Genomic DNA, 22111 nt, shown 5'->3' on the forward strand with positions numbered 1-22111 from the left:
ATCTTGGTAAGTTTATTGAAACTTAAAAAGTATAACTTAAAACACAATATAATTTGTGCACGTGCGCGCGCCGCGCGCGCGCACACACACACACACACACACACACACACACACACACACACACCTACCTCTATAGGCTATGCTCACTTAATCTCCACGGAGAGTTACCCAGCTGCCTAAATCCAGGGGACTAGGTGGTTACACAGGGTTTCAAATTTGCTGTTCTGATCTCCCACATACCAGGACTCTGGATAAAAACACCTTCTCTTATGTATCTCACTATCTTCTATATGCAAAACAAACATAAGCTTATGGATGAATCCTAAACATTCTTCCCTGACTAGACTGGCAGTATTTTGAGATTTTTGACATATGTTAAAGATATATTACGATAATAGCACAAAGAGCAGTTATTAACATATGAAGTGCTATATCACTTGATGTGGACTGTAAGTTAAAGATGTATGCTATAAACCTTAAAGCAACCACTAAACAACATGACACAGAGTTATAGCCATTAAGTCAATGAAATAAATAAAATGGAATCCAAAAAATTATCAATAAAAAAGGCAGAAAAAGAAGATGAACAGATGGAACAAATAGAAAGATAGGAAATTTAAACCCCAAAATATCATTAATCACATTAAATGTAAATGGTCCAAACCCCAAATGAAAAGCAGACTGCCAAATTGGATTAAAATTAACAAAAACTAAGAGTGACATAAGTGAAAAAGGCAAAGTAAAGAACTCTGAATTCTGCTTCTCCATAAAAGCACTGAAAAAAAAAAAAAAAAATGAGCAACAACTATCAAAATCAACTTATTTTTGGAACTCTGAAATTAACCTAAGGCTTGAGGTGACCTGGGAATGCTTATCCAAAGTATCAGATTATTCCTAATGAGAATAGTGAATTCTGTGCTGTTTTATCATCCCACACTCCCAATCTCAGCAAGAGCTATAAAACAGTACCCACCCCCCCATCCCCCGCCATTCCCAATACCTGAGGGTACAGAACAGATCTCACTCATGGAGAATGGTAATCTTTGTTCTGACTTGTTTGGTGGCTCCTTGGAAGACTGGCCTTGTACATATTTCACCTAACTTGAAAAGGCCCTAGTGATAAAACTGTCTCTGGGGTGCCAGGGCGGGGGGGGCATTTGCTGAAAACATTTATAAACTAGTATCTTAGATTGCTGCTGTCTCCAGCAAATAAACTAATGAAAAGCTAGGGAGGAAAGGCTAGGTAAAGAGATGTCCCTAAGGGTGCTGGAAAGGTTCAATAAAGAAAAGCCAAAAGATGGGGCACCTGGGTGGCTCAGTCGGTTAAGCATCCGACTTTGGCTCAGGTCATGATCTCGCAGTCTGTGAGTTCAAGCCCGCGTCAGGCTCTGTGCTGACAGCTCAGAGCCTGGAGCCTGCTTCAGATTCTGTGTCTCCCTCTCTCTCTGCCCCTCCCTTGCTCATGCTCTGTCTCTCTGTCAAATAAACATTTGTCTCTCTGTTAAATAAACATTAAAATAAATAAATAAATAAATAAATAAATAAATAAATAAACAAACAAATAAATAAGAAAACCCAAAAGAATATTTCATGACATACGAAAATTATATTGAATTCAAATATCAGTGCTCACAAATAAAGCTTTACTACAACACAGTCACACTCACCACTTATGAATTGACTGGCTTTGCTCAACAATGGCAGGGTTGAATTGTGATAAGAGATCATATGTAATATTTTAACTGATTCTTACTGCTGCTCCATACACTGTAAATCACAGTGATAGTGTTATAACCTGAAAGCATTTGGAGTGCCACGCATACTCCATACCATGACACTTTATTACCAATGCATAGGTCAAAGGAAGATAAAATGGACTTCAAATGTCATGCTTTGAAAGCATCATGGAATGTGAATTATTTTGTTATTGAATTAAATGGCAAAACATTTTGCTAATTATGCAATAACACCATAGCCAAAAACAAAAACAAAAACAAAAAGCTTAGGAAAGATCTGAGAAGGCCCTGAGCTTAAGGCTCTTCACATATTGAAAGTGAAAGCCAAGGCACAGTTTAAAACTGCCCAGCTAAGGGCTAATGGTATGTCCCAACACATACAGAGAGCCCCATGACCAAGAATGGAAAGCATTTTGGCTCCAAACATTTTATAAAATGTCTGCCCAATCATTTGGTGACCACTAAACTAAGAGAACAGAGACTTCTGTGGCTACATATAACAAAGAACACAGACTTTACAGAATCTGGTCAAGAAGTTACAAGAAAAACAACACAAGCACCTGGCTGGTTCAATCGGTAGAGCATGCAACCCTTGATCTTAGGGTTGTTTGAGACCCATGTTGTGTGTAGAGATTACTTAAAACAAAATCTTAGAAAAAAGAAAAAAACAACACATACTAAAAGCAGCAACAACAAATTCTGGGAAAGGAGAGAACCTGATTTCCAGATTTACCGTATTATAATAGTTAACATGTCCAGTTTTCAACAAAAAAATTACAGGGCATGCAAAACATAAGAATATATAACCCACATACAGGAGGAAAAAAATCAAAGGAAGCTAGCTATGCCTGAAGAAGCCCAGATGTTGGGCTTCCTAGACTTTATGTATGTTCAACAAGGAAATTATGTGTGAAGAACTAAAGTATACTAAGAACAATGTCTCATTAAATAGAGAATTATCAATAAAGAAGCAGAGATTATAAAATGGAACCAAACATATACTTTGAAGGTGGGAAGTACAATAAATGGAATAAAAAATTCACAACATTGAATTAAGGGCTCAAAAGTGGATGTGGACAGAAGAAAGAATTAGCTAATTTGAAGGTATCAGGTCAATTAAGATTACACTCTATGAGAAACAGAAAGTAAAAAGAAAGAAGAAAAATGAACACACACTCAGAGGCCTGTGAGACACCCACATATCTACCAAAATACACGTAAGAGGAGTCCCAGTAGGAGAGAAGAGGAGAGAAAGGGAGTAGAATGAATACTTAAAAACATAAATGCCAAAGACTTCTCTACTTTGATGAAAACAAAGAACCCCAAATAAGATAAATTTAAGAGATCCACAACCAGAAACAGCAGAATCAAACTGTCAAAGATAAAAAAACAGATGATCTGGAAAATAGGAGAGAAATGACTTGTCATGTACAAAGAGTCCTCAATAAGATTAACAGCCAAATCAGAAACCATGGACACCTGCTTTAGTCTGTTTGTCCTGATAGAACAAAACACTAGAGTGGTCAGCTAAAATAACAGAAATGTTATTACTCATCATTTCTGGAGACTGGGAAGTCCAAGATCAAAATGCTAGCTGACTGTGTCAGAATAAGGGGATGGGAGCAGAGATATATAAGAGCAAAGTTGGTATACTACTGAAATTAAGTTGACATCCAATATGAACTTGGTAATTACAAATGATGATGGTAATGGTATTACTCAGGATAACCATTAAGAGTATAACTCAAAATATACAGTATAAGAAATAAAAGAATGAAAATGGCAAAATAAAATAAATCTATGGAATACTAAATAAAGGACACTAATGGAGGACTTAAGAAACAAAAGATCGAAAACAAATACCAAAATTGCAAAAGAACTTCTTATTGTCAATTACACTTTAAATGTGAATGGGTTAAACTCTCCAATTAAAAGACAAAGATTAGCAGCAGAATGTATTAAAACACATGATTCAACTATATACTGTCTACAATTTAGATTCAGATGTATATATGTATTCAATATACATATATACATATATATATGTATATAATATATATGTATTCAAATGTATATACATTTAAAGTAAAACACAGGGAAATTTTAGGGCACCTGGGTGGCTCTGTCACTTAAGCACCTGACTTTGGCTCAGGTCATGATAGTCTGTGGGTTTGAGCCCTGCATTGGGCTCTATGCTGCAGCTCAGAGCCTGCTTCAGATTCTGTGTTTCCCTCTCTTTCTACCCCTCCCCAGCTTGTGTTCTCTCTCCCTCTTTCCAAAATAAATGAACAGTAAAAAAAACAAAAAACAGGGAAGTTTAGCACATAAACCGTACTCACAAGAAAGCTGAAGTGATATACTAATTAGAATTAGATAATGATCTAATATCAGACAAAACAGACTTTAGAATCAAACTGTTACATGAGAGACAAAGAAAAACAGTATCAAGAACATATAACAATTATAAACAAATATATGTAGAAAGAGACAATTCAACCATAATAGTTGGGGACTTCAATACTCCACTTCCAAGACTGGATAGAACTAGTCAAAAATCATCAAATTAGTTCTAGGAAAAAATCATCAAATAGAAGACTCAAACAATACTATATACTAATTAGACCTAGCTAGCATACATGTACAGAACACTCTACCCAACACCGTATTCTTCTCAATTCACATGGAATATTTTCCAGGATAGACAAGATACTAGGCCATAAAAAAGCCTCAAATTTTAAAAGACAGAAACCAAAGTATGTTCTCTGACCACAGTAAAATGAAAATGGAAATTAATAAAAGAAGGAAATTTGGATGATTCACAATTATGTGGAAATTAAAAAAACACATTCCCAAATAACACATTCAAATAAGAAATCACAAGAAAAAATTTTAAATTCCCTAAGAACAAAACCAACACAACACAACAAAATTTGTGGGATTTAGCAAAATTGTATTCAGAGGGAAACTTATAGCTGTAAATGGTTACCTTAAAGAAAGATATCAAGATGTGGCTGGGTGTCTCAGTTGGTTAAGCATCCCACTCTTGATTTTGGCTCAGGTCATGATCCTGTAGTTTGTGGGTTTGGGAGCCTGCCTGGGATTCTTTCTCTCCCTGTCTTATACCCCTCCCCTGCTCAATCTCACATGCTCTCTCTCAAAATAAAAAAACTTAAGAAAAAAAAAAATATATATATTTAAAGAAATCAAGTCAATAATCTAACCTTATACCTTAAGAAACTGGAAAAAGAAGGGGCACCTGGGTGGCTCAGTCAGTTGAATTCCCAACTCTTGATTTTGGCTCAGGTCATGATCACAGGATCATGGGTGTGAGCCCCATGTCCAGCTCCGCACTTAGCATGGTGCCTGCTTAAGATTCTCTCTCTCTCTTCCCCTGCTCCCCTCCCCTGCTCACACACTCTCTCTCTAAAATTAAAAAAAAAAAAAAAACCTAGAAAAAGAAGAGCAAATTAACCTAAAGTAAACAGAAGGAAGGGAATAATAAAGATTAGAGTGGAGATAAATAAAATAAAGAATAGGAAAAATGGAGAAGAGCAGCAAAACCAAGTTAATTTTCTGAAAAGATCAACAAAATTTATAAACTTTTAGCTAGACATAATAAGAGAACAAAAGTTAAATTACTAAAATCAGGAGTCAAAGAGGGCATACATTACTACTAACCTCAGTAATAAATCTAGGAATAAAAAAGATTATAAAGGAATAGTAGCAACAATCATATGGCAACAGATTAATTGACCTAGAAAACCTGAAAAATTCCTAGAAACAACAATCCAACTGATGTAAGAATAAGCAAAAAATCCGAATAAATGAATAATAAGTAGTAATAAAGAGTTAGTAATCAAAAGAATTTCCAACAAAGCGAAGGCCAGGACCAGATGGCTTCACTAGTGAATTCTACCAAATGTTTAAAAAGAATTAACACCAAGCTTCTATCAATTCTTCCAAAAAACAAACAAACAAAAAAAACCCAGAAAAAGTGAACATGCCTCTAAGTATTCTATGACACCAGTGTTACTTTGATATCAAAACCATCACAAAACATCACAACAAAAGAAACCTAATATAGTTGCAAAAACTGTCAGTAAAATACTAGCAAACCAAATTCAGTAGATCATTAAAAAAAATCATTCACGACGATCAAGTGGGATTTATCCCTGGGATGCAAAAACAATTCAACATACACAAATCAATCAAAGTGATGTATCACATTAACAGAAAGAAAAGAATCATATTTTAATACATGCAGAAAAAGAATCTGACAAAATTCAATATCCCTTCATGATAAAAAAAAAAACAAACTCCTAACAAGTTGAATTAGACATAGAAGGAACATATCTCAACATAATAAAGACCATACGTGATAAACCACAGCTAACATCATACTCAATGATGAAAGGCTTAAGATGTCCTCTAAGATCAAGAATAAGACAAGGGTACCCACTTTTACCACTCCTATTCAACACAGTACTTGAAGTCCTACCCAGAGCAATCAGGCAAGAAAAAGAAATAAAAGGTATCAAAATTGGAAAGGAAGAAGTAGAATGTCTCTATTTGTACATGACATGATTCTATATATAGAAAGTTGTAACGATGCAACCAAATTCAAACAAAAATCTGTTTAATCAACAAATTCAGTAAAGTTGCAAGATATAAATTTAACATGTAAATATCAGTAGCATTTCTATATGCTAGCAACAAATTTTCTGACAAAGAAATAACAAGAGCCTCAAAAACAACCAAATAGGATAAATGTATATAAGAAGGCCAAAGATTTCTACTCTGAAAACTGCAAGACAGTGATGAAAGAAAACAAAGAAGATACAAATAAATTGAAAGGTAATCACTATTTGTGCCCTGGAAGTATTAATATTGTTAAAACGTCAATACCACCAAAATCTGTGTATAGATTCAACACAATCCTCATAAAGATACCAATGGCATTTTTTTACAGATGTAGAAAACAACATACCTAAAATTTATAGGGAACCACAAAGACCCTGAATAGCCAAAGAAATCCTGTGAAAGAAGAAAAAGTATAAAGCTATAGGCATTAAAAGAGCATGGCACTGCATAAAAACAAATGAGTCAGAACTGAGAACCCAGAAATAAACCCAAGACTATACAGTCAACTAATATCTGACAATGGAGCCCCGAATATTCAATTGAGAAGGACAGACTACAAAAATGGCACTAGGGTTACTGGATATTCACATGTATAAGGAATAAACGTTGCACCACTCACAAAAATTAACTCAAAATAAGTTAAAGGCTTAAATGTAAAACCTGAAACTATGCAACTCCTAAAGACAACAGGAATAAAGCCTCTTAACATGGGTCTTGGTAACCATTTTTTGGATATGACACCTAAAGCACAGGCAACGAAATAAAAAATAAACAAGTGGGACTACATCAAACTAAAAAGCTTCAGCACAGGAAAAGAAACCATCAACAAAATGAAGTGTACCTAACGGGAGAAAATATTTGCAAATGATCTATGTAATAAGGGGTTAATATCTGAATTATAATTCATACAATTACATACAATTTAACAGCAGAAGAAAAATCAGTGCAATTAAAAAGTGGGCAGAGGACCTGAATAGACATTTCTTCAAAGATGATATATTGAGGTGCCTGGGTGGCTCAGTGGGTTGAGCGTCCGACTTCAGCTCAGGTTATGATCTCACAGTTTGTGGGTTCAGGCCCTGTGTCGGGCTCTGTGCTGACAGCTTGCTCAGAGCCTGGAGCCTGCTTCGGATTCTGTGTTTCCTTCTCTCTCTGCCCCTCCCCTGCTCACACTCTGTTTCTGTCTCTCAAAAATAAATAAATGTAAAAAAAAAAAATTAAAAAAAATTCAAAGATGATATATGAAAGACCAACAGGTGCATGAAAAGATGCTCAACATCACTAGTCATTAAAGAAATGCAAATTAAAATAGCAACGAGGCATCACCTCAAATCTGTTAGAATGGCCATCATCAAAAAGAGATAGAGGCACTTGGGTGGCTCAGACGGTTGAGCATCCTACTCTTGATTTCGGCTCAGGTCATGATCTCACAGTCATGGGATTGAGCCCCACAGAGCCTGCTTGGTATTTCTCTCTCTCTCTCTGCCCCTCTCTCTCTCACACGTGCGCTTTCTCTCTCTCTCTCTCAAAATAAACTTAAAAAAAAAAAAGGAAATAAATGCTGGCATGGATGTGGAGAAAAGGGAACCCTTATGCACTGTTGGTGGGATTTTAAATTGTTACAGCCCCTATGGAAAACAGTATGAAAGATCCTCAAAAAAAAATTAAAAATAGAATTACCATATGATCCATCATTTCTACTTGGGAATTTATCCCCCCAAAATGAAATTACCTATTTGAAAAGATATCTGTACCTCTATGTTCATAGTAGCATTTACAATAGCCAAGACATGGAAACAACCTAAGTACAGATCCAATAGAAGATGAATAAAGCAGTTGTGTGTGTGTATGTGTATGTGTGTGTATACACATACACAATGAAATATTATTCAGGTATTAAAAAAAAAGGAAATTCTGCCATTTGCAACAACATAGATAGACTCTGAAAGCATTATGCTAAGTGAAATAAAAGTACTGTATGATTTCACTTATATGTGGAATCTTAAACAAACAAAAAAAAGGCATAAGACTTGTGGCTACCAGAGGCGGAAGGTAGGAGAAAGGGGAATTGAAGGAAGATGGTCAAAATGTATAAACTTCTAGTTATAAAATAAATAAGTACAGCTGAAAAACACAAATTTAAACTGTGTGGATCCACTTATGCATGGATTTCTCTTGAGAAGATACAGTGTGAATTTATTTTCCTTATGATTTTTTTTTAGTAATACTTTCTTTTCTGTAATTTACTTTATAGGGAGAATACAGTATATAAGACCTATAACATACAAAATAATGTATTGATTATTTACGTTATCATTAAGGCTTCCAGTCAACAGGTTATTAGAAGTTAAGTTTTTGGAACGTCAAAAGTTTTATGTGGATTTTCAACTGCATAGGGATTAGCATCCCTTGTTGTTCAAGGGTGAACTATATTAGGGATGTAATGTACAACATGAAGACTATAGCTAAACTTGATGTATCATATATAGAGAAGTTGGTAAGAGAGTAAACCCTAAGAGTTCTCATCACAAGGAAAAAATACTTTTCTTTTTTTCTTCTCTTTCCTTTTTACTGCATCTATATTAGAAGATGGACTATCAGCTGAACCGACTGTAGTAATCACTTCACAGTATATGCAATCAAACCATCATGCTATAGACCTTAAACTTACACAGTGATGTATGTCAATTCTTCCTCAATAAAACCAGAGAAAAAGAAAAAACTAAAGACTAGTGTCTCTTATGATATAAAATTCCTCAACAAAATAATGGCAAGCTGAATTCAGCAGCCTATTAAAAGGATTACACAACGTGACCAAGTGAGATTTATCCCAAAATACAAGGTTCATTCACCATACAAAAATCAATTGAGGGAAGATACCACATTAACAGAATGAAGGGGGAAGAAACCAACATGATGATCTCAACAGACACAGAAAAAAGCATCTGACAAATTCCAACACCCTTTCATGATAAAAACACTCCACAAACTAGTTGCTGGAAGGAAACATTCTCAACTGATTAGGAGCATTTATGGAAAGCCCACAGTTAACGTCACAGTTAGTGGTGAAAGCCTAGCAGCTTTCCTCCTACAATCAGGAACAAGACAAAGATATTCGCTTTTGTCACTTCTTCTCATCATTGTACTGGAAGTTCTGGCCAGGAAAACAAAGCAAGATTAAGAAATAAAAGGTGTCCAGGGCGCCTGGGTGGCACAGTCAGTTAGGTATCTGACTTCAGCTCAGGTCATGATCTTGTGGTTTGGGGGTTCGAGCCCCGCATCAGGCTCTGTGCTGACAGCTCAGAGCCTGGAGCCTGCTTCAGATTCTGTGTCTCCCTCTCCTTCTGCCCCTCCCCTGCTCACACTCTGACTCTGTCTTGCAATAGTAAATAAACGTTAAAAATATATATATATATAAAAAATAAAAGGTGTCCAAATTGTAAAGAAAAAACTAAAACTATGCACAGATAGTTTATTTATATATGACATGGTCATATATAGAAAAATCTTAGGGGTTAGGGAGAGGGGAAAATGGGTGATGGGCATTTTAAGGGCACTTGCTGGGATGAGCACTGCATGTTGTATATAAGCAATGGATCACAGGAATCTACCCCCAAAACCAAAAGCATATGGTACACACTGTATGTTAGCCAACTGGACCATAAATTCTATTAAAAAAATAATAAAATTATTTTTATTGATCACAAACTGAATTAATATTTTGGCTATATTGGATTAAATTATTAAAATTTATTTTTCCTTTCACTTTTTAAAAAGAAAAGAAAAAAGAAAAACCCTAAATAGGGGCACCTGGGTGGCTAAGTTAGTTGAGTGTCCAACTCTTGATTTCGGTTCAGGTCATGACCCCATGATCATGGGATGGAGCCCCCTATCAGGCTCCCTGCTGTGCGTGGAGCCTACTTAAGATTCTCTCTTTCCCCCTCTGCCCCTCTTGTCCACTCACCTACTCTCTAAAAGAAAAAAAAGAAAAAATAAAAACCCTAAATAATCTACAAAAAAACTAGTAGATAGAACCAATAAATGAGTTTAGCAAAGCTATAGTATATAAGATCAAATATCAGTTGCACTCCTATACACTAGCAATGAACAATCTGAAAATGAAATTAAGAATTCCAATAGCATTAAAAAGAATAAAATACTTAAAGAATAAATCTAACCAAAGAAGTACAAGACTTGCACAATGAAAATTACAAAACACTGTTGGAAAAAAAAAAAGGATCTAAATAAATGGAAAGACAACACTTGTCTGTGGATTGGAAGACACAATGCTGTCAAAATGGCAAACTACTCCCCAAACTACTCTACAGACTCCATGAAATCCCTATCAAAAACCCAACTGGCTCCTTTGCAGAAATTTACAAGCTGATCCTAAAATATGTATGAAAATTGAAGAAACTCAGAATTCTCAAAATCATCTTAAAAAAGAACAGAGGACTCACAGTTACTTATTTCAAAACTTTTCACAAAGCTATAGTAATGAAGACATCGTGATACTGGCACAAAGACCAACAGGTCTACATGTAGACTGATGAAAGAGAATTGAGAATTCAAAAATAAACTCATACATTTATGTTCAACTGATTCTCATCAAGGATGAAAATGGAGAAAAAAGAGTCAACAAATGGTGCTGGGACAACTGGAAATTTACATGGAAAAGAATGGATTTGAACTCCTACCTCACCATGTATAAAGGTTAACTTTTTAGGATCAAAGACTAAATGTAAAGGCTAAAAGATATAAAACTCTTAGAAACAAATAGGTGAAAATCTGTGTAATTTTGGACTGGACAAGAGTTTAGATATGACACCAAAAGCACAAGCAATCAAAGAAAACTAAACTGGACTTCTTCAAAATTAAAAACTTATGCATCAAAGAACATCATCAAGAAAGTAAAAAGACAATCCACATAATGGGAGAAAATACTTGCACATTATATATATAACCAGAAACTTATATTCAGAAAAGACTCTTAAAACTAAATAAAGGGGCCCCTGGGTGGCTCAGTTGTGAGTGTCCAACTTCGTCTCAGGTCATGATTTCATGATTCATGAGTTTGAGTCCCACATCAGGCTCGCTGCTCTCAGTGCAGAGTGTGCTTTGGATCCTCTGTCCCCCTCTCTCTTTGCCCCTCTCCACTTGTGCTCTCTCTCAAAAATAAACAAACAAACAAAACCCTCAACAATAAAAAGACAAACCCAGTTTAAAAATGGGCAAAGAATTTGAATAGATATTTCTCCAAAGAAGATATACAAATGTCAAATAAGCACATGAAAAGATGCTCAACATCATTACTCATTAGAAAATGCAAATCAAAACCATAAGAAACCACTTCACACCCAGTAATTGTTAATTTTTTTTAATGGATAATTACAAGAGTTAGCAAGGTTGTGAAGCAACTGGAACCCTCTCATACATTGCTGTCAGTAATGTAAAATAGTACAGCTACTTTGAAGAACAATTTGACAGTTCCTCAAAAAGAATTACATAGAATTACATATGACCCAGCAAGTCCATTCCTAGATACATACTCAAAAGAACTGTAAACAGGTATTTAAACAAATATTTGTACATGACTGTTGATAGTTATAAACAATATCCAAAAATGTGGAAATAATCCAAATGTCCATCAACTAATCAATGGGTAAACAAAATGTGGTATATATATATCCATACAATGGAATATTATTCATCCATAAAAAGGAATAAAGTACTGATACATGTTACAATGTGGATGGGCCTCAAAAACATGATAAGTGAAAGATGTCAGACACAAACGATCCCATTCTGTATGACTCCACTTCTAGGAAATATCCTGAGTAGGTAAAGCCATAGCGACAGAAAGCAGATTAGTGTTTGCCAAGGGCTGGAAATAAGAGTAAATAGAAAGTGACTACTTAATGGGTACAGGGTTTCCTTCCAGGGTGATACAAGTGTTCTGGAACTACACAGAGGTAATGGTTACACCACATTGTAAATGTATTAAATGTCACTATATTGGGCACTTTAAAATGGTTAATTTTATGTTGTGTGAAGTTACCTCAATAAGAAAAAAAAGAAGTGAAAGCAGACATTCACACAAAAACTTGTACACAATTGTTTACAGTGCTATTATTCATAATAGCAAAAAAGGAGAAACAACCTAAATGTTCACCAGTTGATGGATAAACAAAACTGGTATACCCAAACAATGAAGTATTACTCAGTCATAAAAAAATGAAGTACTGTCACATACTCAGTATGGATAAACCTTGAAAATATTATGCTAAGGGAAAGAAGCCAAACACACAAAGGACACATATTATATGATTCCATTTATATAAAATGTCTAGAACAGGCAAATTCACAGAGACAGAAACTAGATTAGTGCTTGGCAGGGGACAGAAAGTGGAGAATTGGGATTAACTGGTAATAAATATAAGGTTTGTTTTGGGAGTAACAAAAATATTCTGGAATTAGACAGCGATGATGACTGCACAACACAGTGAAAATGCTAAAAATCCACTGCAGTGTACGTTATTACAATAATGAATTTTATATGATGCGAAATACAGAAGTAAAAATCAAAGACTTATCACGTGTTTACAAGTATATGTTAAATATAAGGACACAATCAGTTAAAAGTAAAAGGACAGAAAAGGATGTAACATGCTACAAATTCTTTCATTAATCAAAAGAAAATAAGAGTTGCTATGTTAATATCAAACAAAGTAGACTATAAAACCAAAAGAAAAAGAAAAAAACAAACAAAAAAACCCAAGAGTTATTTCAAAGATAAAGGGGATCATTTTATAATGATAAAGAGGTCAATGCATCAAGAAAATATAATCGATCCTAAATGTTTATATTCCTAATAACAGCACTTTAAAATACATGCTGCAAAAATTAATAAATTGCAAAAAGGGGCACCTGGGTGGCTCAGTCAGTTGAGGGTCCTTGATTTCAGCTCAGGTCATGATCCCAGGGTTATGGGATCAAGCCAAGCATCAGGCTGTGTGCTGACCATGGAGCCTGCTTAGGATTCTCTCTGTCTCTCTCTCTTTCTCTCCCTGCCTCTCTTCCCCTGTTAATGCTCTCTCTCTAAAAAAATTTTTTAAATTAAAAACAAAAACAAAAACAAAAACAAAAACGCAGTATCTATCAAATTAACCAGGATTCTTCACAGAGCTAGAACAAAAAATCCTAAAATTTATATGGAACCAGAAAAGACACCGATAAGCCAAAGCAATCTTGAAAAAGAAAACCAAAGCAGAAGGCATCACAATCCTGACTTCAAGATGTATTACAAAGCTGTAATCATCAAGACAGTATGGTACTGGCACAAAAACAGACACTCACATCAATGGAACAGAATAGAGAACCCAGAAATGGACCCACAAACCTATGGCCAACTAATCTTGACAAAGCAGGAAAGACTATCCAATGGAATAAAGACAGTCTCTTCAGCAAATGGTGCTGGGAAAAATAGACAGCGATATGCAGAGAAATGAACTTGGACCACTTTCTTACACCATACACAAAAATAAACTCAAAATCGATGAAAGACCTAAATGCAAGACAGAAAGCTATCAGAATCCATGAGGAGAAAGCAGGCAAAAATCTCTTTGATCTTGGCCACAGCAACTTCGTAACATCTCCAGAGGCAAGGAAAACAAAAGCAAAAATGAACTACTGGGATCCCATCAAAATAAAAAGCCTTCTGCACAGTGAAGGAAACAATCAGCAAAACTAAAAGGCAACCGACAGAATGGGAGAAGACACTTGCAAACGACATATCAGATAAAGAGTTAGTATCCAAAATCTATAAAGAACTTATCAAACTCAACACCCAAAAAACAAATAATCCAGTGAAGAAATGGGCAAAAGACATGAATAGATACTTCTTTAAAGAAGACATCCAGATGGCCAACTGACACGTGAAAAAATGCTCAACATCACTCATTATCAGGGAAATACAAATCAAAACCACAATGAGATACCACCTCACACCTGTCAGAATGGCTAACATTAACAACTCAGGCACAACAGATGTTGGCAAGGATACGGAGAAAGAGGATCTCTCTTGCACTGCTGGTGGGAATGCAAACTGATGCAGCCACTCTGGAAAACAGGATGGAGGTTCCTCAAAAAATTACAAATAGAACTACCCTACAACCCAGCAATTGCACTGCTAGGTATTTATCCAACGGATACAGTTATACTGTTTTGAGTGGGCACATGCACCCCAATGTTTATAGCAGCACTATCAACAATAACCAAAGTATGGAAAGAGCCCAAATGTCCATCAATGGATGAATGGATAAAGAAGCTGTGGTCTATATACATAATGGAGTATTACCCAGCAATCAAAAAGAATGAAATCTGGCCATTTGCAACTATGTGAATGGAACTAGAAGGTACTATGCTAAGTGAAATTAGTCAAAGGAAGACAAATATCATATGACTTCACTCAGATGAGGACTTTAAGACACAGAACAGATGAACACAAGGGAAGGGAAGCAAAAGTAATATAAACACAGGGAGGGGGACAAAATATAAGCGACTCTTAAATATGGAGAACAAACAGAAGGTTACTGGAGGGGTTGCGGGAGGGTGGATGGGCTAAATGGGTAAGGAGCATTAAGGAATCTACTCCTGAAATCATTGTTGCACTATATGCTAACTAACTTGGATGTAAATTTTAAAAAGTAAAATAAAATTCAAGAGAAAAGAAAGAAAAAAATTTAAAAATACTGCAAAGAAACAAACCTACAACTATACTTGGACGTTTCAACATCCTTCTCTCAATAATTTATAGAGCAACCAGACAGAGTATCATTAAGGATACAGAAGACTCAAACAGCACTATGAACCAACTTGACCTGAATGACATTTATAAAATACTCCCAACAAGAAACTGAATAAGCATTCTTTTCATGTGCACAAAGAAAATTTACAAAGCTGGACCATATTCTGGGTTATAAAACAAATCTCAACAAACTTAAAGATTCCTTATTTTTTATTTTTAATATAAACCAGTATTAATCAGGGAGGGGGTGCTGAGGGAGACTGGCCTCTAAGAAGGGAGCATTTAGAAATGGTGGAGATGGAATTTGGCTGTCACAATGACTTTGGGGGTCTGCTGAGGATAGTCCAACATGATAACATGATGTCCTAATCAAAAGACAAATAATGTCCCCATGTCTCCCTACAGTGTCCATTGAAAAACATTATTCTAAACCAATTAGGAAATTCAGAAAGTAGCAGAGTTACATGTGAAAGTTACACTAGGTCTCAGCTGTCCAGCCACTCTACTCTCACCTCTACATAAAACAGAAATATAATGTGAGGAAAATGAGTAAACAATTGTCAAGTGCTTATACTACTAGGAATAAAGGTATAGGTAATTCATGAAACTATTAACTGTTTAAAAATAAGCATACACAGGGGCGCCTGGGTGGCTCAGTCGGTTAAGCATCCGACTTTGGCTCAGGTCATGATCTCGCAGTTTGTGGGTTCGAGCCCCACGTCGGGCTCTGTGCTGATAGCTCAGAGCCGGAGCCTGCTTCAGACTCTGTCTTCCTCTCTCTCTGCCCTTCCCATGCTCATGTTCTGTCTCTGTCTCTCAATAATAAATAAATGTTAAAAAATTTTTAAAAATAAAAAAATAAGCATTCACAAAACTAAGTTATCAACACACTAATAAAGTTAGAATAAATGTTCAAGAATGCAAAGAAAAAACTACATCTTTTTGAACAAATGTTATAAAAATAAATCTCTTCCCTACTTCTTTAATATAGACAAATTTTCTTTCCCACATAAATCAGGAATCATAGGTAGGTATAGACTAATGTACCTCTCAATAGATAGTAACAGTTTATTATATTAAGGACCTCACCTTATGAGCTGCAAAACTGCGTTCATTTTTTTCTAGTGCTCTTTTTGCATACTCTAGGGCTTCATAGACCAAGAGCTTTTTCTCCTCTTCTGAGGTTCCACTAAGCTGAGCTATATCACGTGATGCCCGTGCCAAACGCCACAGTAACTCTGCGTCTTCACTAATTTGAAATAAATATAAAATAACCAGTTTAGCTCAAATGTAAAAATTGTTAAAGGTCACAGCACTAATGAATACATAATGATGGTCTTACAGGTCAGTGAAGATTTAGCAGTGTCAAAAGTCATTATTCACAATGCTATATTCTTTCACACAAAAACTTTATTTGCTAAAATTTCCTACAAAATACTACACATAAATATTAAACTTTCTTATGATATCTAAAATACTAACTTCCTTAGAAAAGACCTTTGTATTTTAATTCTCCAAACACTTGCACTACAAATTCAACATGTAACTTAAGGCTTTGGCACTTCAGACAACTCACTACCTGGTTCAGATAGTCCCATAAAATAAATAAGTTTTATAGACAGGATCATGCTTTAAAAAACAAAACTGCTATATCCGTAGACCAAAATACAGTACCTGGCACACAATAGGCATATGATAAATATGTGTTAATAAATGATTGAATATAACAAAATCTCAAGATAAATCCTATGTTTGCGTGTGTCATCCATTCCATGATGCATGAAATATTTCAAGTAAGGGCACTGGACCCCTTGAAGAACTTCCATTTGAAAATACTTTTATAGGGGCGCCTGGGTGGCGCAGTCGGTTAAGCGTCCGACTTCAGCCAGGTCACGATCTCGCGGTCCGTGAGTTCGAGCCCCGCGTCAGGCTCTGGGCTGATGGCTCGGAGCCTGGAGCCTGTTTCCGATTCTGTGTCTCCCTCTCTCTCTGCCCCTCCCCCGTTCATGCTCTGTCTCTCTCTGTCCCAAAAATAAATAAAAAACGTTGAAAAAAAAAAAAATTTAAAAAAAAGAAAATACTTTTATAAACTAAGAAATGGTTAATAAATGAAATAGTAACAATTAAGAGTTAGAAATATTTTTTAAAACATTAGACTTTTAATCCTTTTTATTAAATGTCTGCCCTTAAGCCCATTATATATTTCTTAACAAAAAATGGTATTCACCTGGGGGGCCTGTGTGGCTCAGTCGGTTGAGCATCCAGCTCTTGATTTCAGCTAAGGTCATGATCTCACGGTTACGGGATCAAGCCCTGCATGGGGCTCTGCACTGACAGCAGAGCCTGCTTGGGATTCTCTTTTTCCCTCTCTCTCTGCTCCTCCCCTGCTCACGTTCTCTCTCGCTTACTCTCTCAAAATAAATAAATAAACTTAAAAAAATGGTAGTCACGTAAAATTTTGAAACTAAAGGTAGCAACTGTATATCTATAATTAAATATGGGGTAACTATCTTACAGCTTGCTTTTCAAGTAATTACTGAAAGGACTATAAAATACCAAACCAGCCCCTACAAGTAACTAAGGGGAACATGGAGAGGAAAAAATGGATCCTATAGACATTTGGGAAGTAAAATTGATGGGTTGTGGTGGAAAACTGGTCTTGGGAATCTAAGAAAGGTAGCTGAAAATGACTCAATATCTTTAGCTTAGAAGATTAAGTAAATATGTGGTCTGGCAATGCCATTTTAGCCTTATTTAACCTATTTAATAGGGTAGAATCTCCTTCCACTTGAATCCTCCCCCAAACTGACTACATAGTGATACTCTGGACTAAACATGTAATCTAATACTTAAAATGGAAAAAGGAGGCATTTTTAGTTTCTCTAAAAAACTGCTTCTAAATTGATACACAGGGGCGCCTGGGTGGCTTAGTCATTAAGCGTTCGACTTCAGCTCAGGTCATGATCTCACGGTTCATGAGTTCAAGCCCCGCAATGGGCTCTGTGCTGACAACTCAGAGCCTGAAGCCTGCTTCGAATTCTGCATCTCCCACTCACTCTGTCCCTCCCCTGCTTGCATTCTCTTTCCCTCTCAAAAATAAACATTAAAAAAAAAAATTTGAAGTGATACACAGATACTATTCAATGGTGGCATATGATCATCCTAATTCATTTATATCCTATGCCAGTAAGAAATTAACTTAAAAAGATGAGAAATATACAACATAGATATATGAGATAACCATATATTCAACAACTACCTCATATGATCCAAAGCAAAATAACAAATGTAAAAAAAATACTTCAACATTCTACTAGAATAACTATGGAGAATCACCTTTATTAAATCATTGAGATACATGTGGCACTTGTGAATCATTTACTGAAACATTATACTATAAATTAAACACTAAGAAACATTATTTTGCAGTAAAATTTTTTTTAAAAAATATAAAAATTTCAAGCACCAAGAACCATCTTAATTGTTAAATAACAAAAACTTTGAGGAAACTGCAAACCCAAGCCTATCATATATTGCCTACCTTTCCTTGTATTGAGTCAGCAACTGATAAAGTTTTTCTGTTTCTCCACTCTCATATAGGTAGTCTGCTTGTTCAAGAATTTCTTCAACTCTGAAGACTAAAAATGAAAAAGACACAATAAAGTAGGTCTTCCCAAGCCAGATGGCAATAATGCTAAGAAATATAAACACTTTCATATATAAGAAAAAGAAATTAGATATAGAAATCACCTATAAAGAAGTATCAGAAATTCTGAAGAACCTATATTTAAGTGTAGTAGAAATAAGTAAATGAAGCTATCGCAGTTAAGTGTTTACTGAAACCAGAGAAAAGAAAAACATAGAAAACTTATTGTGGAACTGACTAAATATATTTTTTTAAATGCAATTTCCTGCAAGAAAGTTATGGTACCCTTACCCTCCACACACACAAACTCTCTGTTGTTGTTGCTAAATACCATTCATTGTTGAAAATGATGATGTAATATCCACTTCCAGTACTGAAAATTATTAATTTGAATGAACTGCACCACACTGTTTCACTAGACTCTATGATCTAACTTATACAGATGCTGTTATAGAAAGAGTCAAATCTGTCATCAAAAACTTACATGAATTTAACTACACAGAGAATCTGAAACTACCCTCACTGGCACTATACACCAACCAATTCATTAACTAGTTTATACATTACTACAAAACATCCAAACCTTATAGACAACATGATGCTCTAAAAAAAGTTGATTAGTTCCTGAAAAAAAACAGTAAGCTTGAATTTCAGGATATTCCAATTATTACTAAGGAACAACATACTGAACTGTCTTCTATAAGGGTACAGTATTACTTAGTCCTACAGATAAGCCAACATTTCAATATGTTCAATTAAGTTTATTATTTACCTTAGTATGCTTTAATTGATAAGAATGTATTTGAGGTTTAATTTTTTTTTAAATTAAGCTCTAGACCAGAAAAAAATCTCCTGAATTTGACACTATATGAAGTATTTTTTTACTAAGTTAGCATCATGATATACTTATAACTAGCTTAAGAAAAATTAAATGAATTCGCAAATTCTTCTTTAATCCTACCTCAATCTGGTTGGGTGTTAGAATTTAATATTCACATGGCTGGTTAACTTTCTTAAGTTTGCTTCCATTTTATTGTATATTTTTATCAGTGGCTGATTGTCCAAATTTGGGTTACAACAACCCAAAGATTTTTTTTTAAGTAATCTCTACACCCAAGCTGGGGCTCAAATTCACAACCCCAAGATCGAGAGTTGTGTCCTCTACCAACTGAGCCTGCCAGGCACTCCCAACAACCCAAAGATTCTTAAAAAGTAGTAATCTTAGCATTCTTAGTCAATATTTGTGGTAGGCAGAATAATGGTCCCCAAAAGGTCTACATCTTAATCACCAGAACCTGTAAAAATGTATAGGTCTCATGGCAAAGGGGAATTAAGTTTGTAACTAGAATTAAGGCTACTAATCAGCTAACCTTAAGATAGGAAATGATCTTGGATCATTTTAAGGACTCCCAGGAGTCCTTAAAAGTAGAAGAGGAAGGCGGAAGAAGAACGTCAGATGAGGTATAACAAAGAAAACAAGGCCAGAGTGAAATGATTGCTGGTTTGTAACATGGAGGAAAGGGGTCTTCAGTAAAGGAATGTAGAAAGCCTTTAGAAGCTGAAAATAAGAATTCTCTCCTAAAGCCTCCAGAAAGAAATACAGCCCTGCCGACTCCTTGATTTTAATCTACCGGGACCCATTTTGGGGACTTCTGAACTACAGAACTGTAAGATAATAAATCTATGTTGTTTAAGGTTACTAAATTTGTGGTAATTTGTTACAGCTGCTGTCACACAAAACTTATACAATATTAAAAATACTGATCTGGCATATTTGAATGTATACATGGTATGTGTAAATAGCAAAGCTATATTTAAATCTATTCACTGATTTTTCTCAGACTTTCCAAGAAGACTGATAGAGATTACTGTCCTTAACGTGATCTAGGAATGCTTCAACTCATCATCCACACAATTAAAAGAAGAATGTAGAAATAAAGTTAATAATTTAAAATGATTTAAATCTTTTGTGCACTATTCTTAACTTCTTAAATCACTTATTTCCTATTTCTTTATTATACAGTATAGTACCATAAGCTATAATATCCAGGGTTTAAATATGTTTTTCTTAATTCTTAAACAGAAATTTCTAAAATCATACAGTGTGCAATTTATAGGGAAAAAATGCACTTACTCTGACACTACAGACTCACATAGGCACTAGGGTGGGAGCATACTGTAGACCACTCATATCTGCAAATCAGCTGTGTTTTGTTTTGGTTTTTTTTTTTTTACTTGTTTAATGCTCTGTACTTTTCCTGAAAATATTTAAAAATAAGCTATGTTACTGACATAGAGAGACCATATTCTATAAAATGGACTACACTTTTAAAGTAAATTACTTTTCAACTTAATAATGAATATCCAGGATGAACTGAGATATTAATTCAGCTGTACAATGAAATCTTAAATTTAGCCTAAAATGAATATGCACAAGATCATAATTTTTAGAATTTAAAAAAATGTCACTGATGTGACCTAAGTTAGTAAATTTTGGCTTTCTGATTTTTCTTGGTACGTGTACTCTTAACCATGTGAGAGGTATCTGGACAAAAACTCTACTCCTCTAAGCAAGCAAAACAGCTCTATTTCTAGAAGTTTCTCCTTATAGAACTTACAAATGAGTATCTAGATTTTTTCAGATACTCTAGGATTTTTCTAGGGTTAGAAGGCTCTAAGTAGCAACATCATCAAAATTTAAGGCAAATTTTTCACATCAACAATACTGTGCCTAAGCAGTACTGGATGCACAGTACCTCTTTATGCCCTGCTGTAGTACAATGAAACACAGATGAAGGAGCACTAGCCTCAGTTCTGTAGATTCATCAAAGAGGAATCAATACAGGTATATGAAGAGAGACAAGTGAAGTGATATGATGAATCTTTATTTACTAATGGGCCACTTATAATTATCTTTTAGGTACTTTACAAGTGAACTTTCACACACACACGCATGCACACACACACACACGAGTACTGTGACTGTATTAGCATATCTTTAGGAGTTTTAAATTTTGTCTATTTTAAGGAAATAATGAAAAACTTTCTACTGGAGTTCTTCAATTACGACCAAGTGGGTATTTGCATTATCTTGTGGTAAATATAGACATTACCATTTTAACGTTTATTTTTGAGACAGAGAGAGACAGAGCATGAACGGGGGAGGGTCAGAGAGAGGGAGACACAGAATCTGAAACAGGCTCCGGGCTCTGAGCTGTCAGCACAGAGCCCGACGCGGGGCTCGAACTCACGGACCGCGAAATCATGACCTGAGCCGAAGTC

The 22111-nt window shown here is 35.2% G+C and overlaps 1 protein-coding gene across 15 annotated transcripts in view; it reads right to left on the reverse strand.

Moving 5' to 3' along the window:
- The window catches only part of RMDN1 (regulator of microtubule dynamics 1), a 58227-nt gene that overhangs the window by 9742 nt on the left and 26374 nt on the right, over positions 1 to 22111 (reverse strand). For all 15 annotated transcript variants that reach the window (XR_006198167.1, XR_006198166.1, XR_006198169.1 and 12 more), the window contains 2 exons: positions 18725 to 18821; positions 16273 to 16432 (listed from right to left, as the gene is read on the reverse strand). Coding sequence is in view for 11 of the 15 variants with exons in the window: in XM_042923459.1 (XP_042779393.1) it covers positions 16273 to 16432; positions 18725 to 18821 (257 nt within the window). In the remaining 4 variants the exon portion in view is untranslated. The remainder of the gene's footprint in view (positions 1 to 16272; positions 16433 to 18724; positions 18822 to 22111) is intronic.

The sequence above is a fragment of the Panthera leo genome, chromosome F2 (assembly GCF_018350215.1).
Source record: "Panthera leo isolate Ple1 chromosome F2, P.leo_Ple1_pat1.1, whole genome shotgun sequence".
In the NCBI taxonomy this organism is placed as follows: Eukaryota; Metazoa; Chordata; class Mammalia; order Carnivora; family Felidae; genus Panthera; species Panthera leo.